Source organism: Sceloporus occidentalis, unplaced genomic scaffold, assembly GCF_023333645.1.
Source record: "Sceloporus occidentalis isolate IW3139 unplaced genomic scaffold, rSceOcc1.0.p SCAF_5, whole genome shotgun sequence".
In the NCBI taxonomy this organism is placed as follows: domain Eukaryota; kingdom Metazoa; phylum Chordata; class Lepidosauria; order Squamata; family Phrynosomatidae; genus Sceloporus; species Sceloporus occidentalis.
In genome coordinates this window covers 144,330,553-144,336,596 of record NW_028316985.1, presented here as the reverse complement: position 1 = coordinate 144,336,596, position 6,044 = coordinate 144,330,553, and the positions used below count along the sequence as shown (strand labels likewise).

The 6,044-nt window shown below is 39.8% G+C and overlaps 1 protein-coding gene across 3 annotated transcripts in view; it reads right to left on the bottom strand.

The window, feature by feature from the left end:
• Nucleotides 1-796: 796 nt before the first annotated feature.
• Nucleotides 797-6,044, bottom strand: part of ZNF827 (zinc finger protein 827) — a 154,035-nt gene continuing 148,787 nt past the window's right edge. For all 3 annotated transcript variants that reach the window (XM_089525729.1, XM_089525731.1, XM_089525730.1), the window contains one exon: nucleotides 797-5,760. In XM_089525729.1, the coding sequence (XP_089381855.1) occupies nucleotides 4,953-5,760 (808 nt within the window). In that variant the 3' untranslated portion in view covers nucleotides 797-4,952. The remainder of the gene's footprint in view (nucleotides 5,761-6,044) is intronic.

Below are 6,044 nucleotides of genomic sequence, written 5' to 3'. Positions count from 1 at the left end.
TTGTGTTCTAGGTGGCATCAAAATTCATGCCAAGACTATCTTGTTGATGTCATCTCAGAACTTCACAGAAGCCATAATATGAGGCTGTCAATTCTGCCGTCATCCAACTGCTGGGAGGTCACCTCATCAGCCTGTTTTCAAGTGCAATTCAAAGTGACACTTACCCTGAAATCTTTATCTAGGTTAGGATCGCAGAACCCTTGTCCTTAGATAAAATACTTGCATCATATTAGATAAATGTGCATGAACTATGGGATAAACCTGGTGGTGGGGTCATAAAGGAAATTCACAAACTCAACTTGCTCTCCATGTTAGCCAAATCAGTAGTAACATTTTGAAGACAGTAGCTATGGCAGCTGGCACCAATGGTGAAGAAAGCAGATCTCTTCTGGTCCCTGAGGTAATTAAAGCAACAGGACTTTATAAATTGAAAACAGCACTTAGAATCATGCACTGACTTTGAGGTTAAGAAGAGAAGCAGGGTATTTGTAGAGCTGATGTGATAGAGTTCCAGCCAACAGCCTTCCTTAGTGAGTCATGATCTGTACTGAATATTGTTTCACCAAAAGCAAAAGAGGACAAAACATGAGGAAATATAATTAAGAATTTATCAGGACTGCAAAGATGGCATTATATACCTTTTGGGTTCAGTTTCCTTAGTTATAAGCAATTGCTCCATTCCAGCATTTTACATAGATGGCCTAGTCCTAGCATATTAAATAATGGGGAACGATAAGACAAAAATGCTACCAGAATATAGCCAACTTTGTTTTTAATTAGAGTATATATACTTCCAAACTGGATACACTAGAAATTGGCAATGCAACATAAATGCAAAGAAATATACCAGTTACTGTCAAAATGACCCTGTACAGCCTTATAATGCAAAAAAGCTTTATACAATACAAATTTCCATTAATGTACACAAACCTTGACAGTGTGATATTTGAATATGGTACAGCAAGTTAAAAAGGACAGGGGGAGCAAGGAAAGTGCTGAGAATGTAACCAAATTACTGGATGGAAAACAAGAAACCAGCCTATCATAAAAAATGCATAGTGAAAAAAGCAGATGCAAACTGAGCCTTTTGGTAAAAATGCCAAGTCTCTTAACAAGCAAAGGATATCTATAGGGAGCATTCCTATCTTTAGCTTCAGACAGCAAACCAATTTTTGTGTATGCAAGGGCTTTGATAAATACTGTATTTTTTCCTTAAAAAAATAAAAAATACCCCAGATGCATTTTTCTCTCATTCAGAACTCATGTATAACTAACTTTCCAGAAATAATTCAGTGTTCAAAGTGCTAAATAAAGCTGCCCAATTACATTAAGCATTACTATGACAGACATCAATACAAAAGGAAAATGGTTAAACCCAAGGCATTAAGTTGCTTACAGCATCATAATACTCTCATTCCTTGCAGTTCCTATGTATATTGCACCATTTGGTTTACAGAAAATATTTCTTTTAACATTCCTATGCATGCGTAGCTTACCTGCTGACAAACTACTATTTTCTTTTTTTAAAAAATAGGATGACTAGAAACACCTTGAATATATTTAGTTAACTGCAGCAGTTGCTTGTAGAAACCAAGTCCTATTATTCTTGCCATAAAATAGGAGTGGGAATCCATGTCCTTAGATGTTTTGGACTGCAACTCCCATCATCCCTTGCTGTGTGGGAGTTTATCTTTCCTTTCCTAATAAAGGAATTAGTTTACCCTTATATCCTAGCATATAAATCCTTCTTCAGTGTTATCATTTTTTAAAGTTCCTGCAACAGAGCCTATTCTGGCAAATGGCAGATCTGTAGTTAAGTAAATAGTTCAAGGTTGCAGAAAAATGCCCTCTCCCAAACTACAGAAAAAGCTTAGAAAGATGAGAAATTGAACTGGTGTGTGTCTGTGTGCTTGCCAGTATTGCTATAGAAGCATGCTGGATGAAGTTGGCCTATTGTAGCTTACTGGGACATCTCTCATGAGCACAGCCACTTTTTCACAGCTGATCATTCTCTCAAGTTGTTGTCCATCTGAGGCATCACCACTCCTCCCACCATCACACCCTCTTTTCAATTTTCTTGTGCCTGGCTGCCAGGTTTGTGTGTGATACTCTGCCACATACTAAGTGCTGGAGACTCTTGCTAGGCATTGCCATGTTCTCATAGCTTATTCATGACATTGTACTGACCTTACCTCAGTGGTAGAATTCAAGACATTGCTGTGTTAGCCTGGATCAGTATGCAAAGGGATCTGGTAGCACCTCTGAGACTGAGAAAAAGAAGTTGGTAGCATTAGCTTTCGTAGATTCAAGTCTATAAAAGCTAATGCAACCAACCTTTTTCTTTCTCCATTAGTCTAAAAAGTGCTACAATATCCCTTTGCATACCGACCTTACCTTAGTCAATGTTTTGTCATAAGTGTAGTTCATAGGAACTCTTTTAACACCACCAGGTTCAATGAACAGTGTATCAAAATGTCTGTGTTAGGGACAACTAAAACATCGACTTATTTTATCCTAATGGCTTAATTTGTTAAGCTACTGTGTTGACTCTTGTTCCTTCAGTGGTAATATAGTATACCTTATTAAACAGTTAGGCTCTTTTATTTTATTCTCCATTGTAAACTGTTTCTGGTCTTTGAACTCTTACACAGATCTGCATTTCTTCTCCTGTATGTGTTTAGTGGAGTGAGCTGGCTGTGATAATGATAATGACATACAATAAATGTCAGTACATGGGCAAGGGAAAAAAATGCTAAATCTTGGGAAAAGTTAACAATTGACTTAGATCGTCTATTAGGAATGCAACATTTGCTTCTTACTGCAATAAAGTGCAATATTTATGTCATTTTAATGACCACAAAATAAGAGCTCTAAGAAAATATAAAGTTAGCTTCCAAGAAGAGTATACTTGAATAGTCATTAACAAAATGATATAAAAGAATACAAATAACATGAAGGGTAATGTTTATAAGGACACAAATTTTGCCAATATACTGTAATTGAACAACTGGGCATACAAAAGAGAATTGTATGGTTAAACAGCACCTTTTTCTCCTTTTGCGTAAAACAACTTACCATTAACTTTCAAATATACAATCTGGTATTTCTTCAGTTAACAACAACAAAAAACCCATTTTCTTCTATACTTTCTACCATTGTTTATTTTTTGCTAGTGAGAAACATACTAGTGCAAGACTCAAGCACTGTGCAAAACCTGCCTTTATTTAGTCTGAGCATATTTCTACCCAGAATTCACCAAACTCTTCCTTTTCAATACCCCCTTTCCTTGATTTCATCACTGTAGAATGTACACTCTTGCTTTTGCAAAACAAGGTCCCTACTGCACTCAGACAAGAGTGACCCTGTGTATGTCTGATAGCCTGATCTGAGAGCTGCTTCCTATTATTTGCCTTCCCACCATACCAGTCTTGGCCTTGCATCAGTTTAGAACTGAGCATGTGCCTTCAAATCACTGATTTTCTTAGCAAACTAGACAAAAGCATGATGGACAAATTATAAAATTTCTCCCTCTAATTATTTTACCGGGGGGGGGGGGTAATTTAAATGCAATGCATATGTTCCACTTAAAATTAATGCCTGGTGTGTATTTTACCTTTGGACACCTGTACTCAAGTACAAAAATGTATTGTAAAAAGTGGCGCATAGTTTACATGAGCATCACAGAAGACCTTGTGCATGCACAAAATGCACCTGCTGTTTAGAGGGCTAGTTACCCTCTCCTGTATGTCACTAGTATATGTTCCAGGCTGCTTCATACATTTTTCCTCTATAGATATAATCTCTGTATTGGAACATGCATCTTCACTATAACATTTCCAAAAGAGGCAGAAGTGCATGGTTTTGTTTGTTTGCATGAATACAACCTCCAAGCAGAGTGTGTGTGTGTGTGTGTGTATAAGCAGAGGCTAACCAATTTGTGCATTATAGAGGAAAAAATGATAATATAGGTGAAACACTACAGGGTATAGCCATTTGTCCATGCAGAGATTATTTCCATGTAGAAAAATGGTAACAAGGGAAACAGCCCTCCCTTTGAGGGGCTGAAAGTACCAATTTCTTCTCGTCTAGTTCTGCCCTAATCTTTGAATTCTCAGGTAGGAGAATTCTTAACCAGGAACTTATTCCATAGCAAATTCAAAGCATGTCAATGCTTCCTGAACAAGCATGGCTGTTCCCACATTCTGGTAACTGCAAAAGAAAGAGAAGCAGGCAAAGTGGTGAACATGGAGGACTGCAGTAATAATTGCAAGGGGCAGGGATGTCGCTCAATGGGAGGTAGAGCACATGCTTTGCATGTATCAAGGTCCCAGATTCAATCCCCAGCATCTCCAGATAAAAGCCTCTCAGGTGGCAGATGCTGGAAAAGACGTCTGCTTGAGAACCCTAGAGAAGTGCCAGTTGGAGTAGACAATACTAGGTGAGATGGACTAATGATCTGATGTGATATAAGGCAGCTTCATGTGTTCATATTAAATAAGCCAGTACAAAACAATGTGCAAAAGTAATGTCATGGCACACTGACTCTCTTTCAGACACGCTCACAAACCTAAAGTAAAATGCATCATCAATATGTAATTTTAGCAAGTGCTGATTGCCATTAAGGACACTCTTGTTCAACTTTAAACAAGACAAAAAAGTTTTTAAGTTAAGAGTGCTGGGAACATGCCTCTGAAAGTAGAAGAATGCAGGAGGTCACCTCTCTTAAGTTTTTAATAAAGCAGCCTTCATGTCAATGCATTAAGGAGACACACAGAGCCATTTTGTTTTCTTATATCTCACTACTAATGATCTATAGTACAAATGTTCAGCCAGCCATACCTTTGAGGGTAGGGGTGGTAGAGTTTGCAGCAATGTATATACCTGCTGGGTTTCTGTTGAGTGTGTTTGGAGGAACAGAGTTGGAGTATTTTTGGTACAGAATGTAGCTGCCATCAGACAGTTTCTGCCCTTTCAGTTAGTCCAAGGTAGGCAAGGAAGGAGTGCTTCGGTGATGTGTCACCCAGGCGAACGGTCTGTGGCCGGGGTGAATGGAATGTGATCTCAAAGTGGTTCTTAGGAAAAAACATGGTTAAGGGAATGAGGTGGGCAAACTCAGAGTTTCGATACTTGTCAAAGCAGAGGGAAGTGCCATTGATGGCCAAGGCCTTAAGTGCCAGGTTTGGCTCTGCCCCACCACTCTGAGCAGCTGACATGGCTACTGTTTGGAGAGCCTGGGAGGCAGACATCATGGAAAGAGGCGACAAGAGGCTCCGGGGACTGTTAGCCGCAAGGAGAGGACTGGTTTCCTTAGAGCTTGGCCCCTGGCCCTTTTTCTCCTCTTCGGAGCAGTCCCCATTTTGGTGCTTCTTCACATGGCGGCTGAAGACAAAAGGGTGGGTGGTCTTGAAGAGGCACTCTTCGCAGCTGAAAGTCTGTCGCGGCGCATGCTTGAGCTTCTTGTGCAGGTTGAGATTGTCTTTGCGCTTGCAGCTGTAGCTGCACTGGTCACAGTGAAAAGGGCGCTCCCCAGTGTGTACACGCACATGCTCAATCAGCTTGTTGGCCGTCTTGGAAAGGTAGCCGCACTGGTCACATTTGTAATGGTTGCCAAGGCGATGCTCCCGAATGTGCATTTCCAGCTCCAGCTGGTTGGCTTTCACTGCCTGGCAGATCCGGCACTTGTACTCCATTTTGTAGTGGGTCTTCAAATGGCATTCCATTGCTGCTGGACGATTTGTTGAATAAATGCAGAATGGGCACCTATCAAGAGCCAAAGAGACATTGACACATGGGCCTAGATGCTCATACCTCCAAACAGATACAATCCCATAAATTAATTTCAGTCTCTCCTAGGTCTAATCTGTACTGCAGAGATAATGCAGTTTCACATAGCTTTAACTGCCATGGTTCAAAGCTAATGAATTCTGGGATTTGCAGCTTTTAAAAACAATTTAGCCTTCTCTGTCAGAAAACTCTGAGGCCATAACAAACTACCAATCCCCAAATTCTAAAACCGTGTCAGCTACAGTGATTTGAAATTGCAT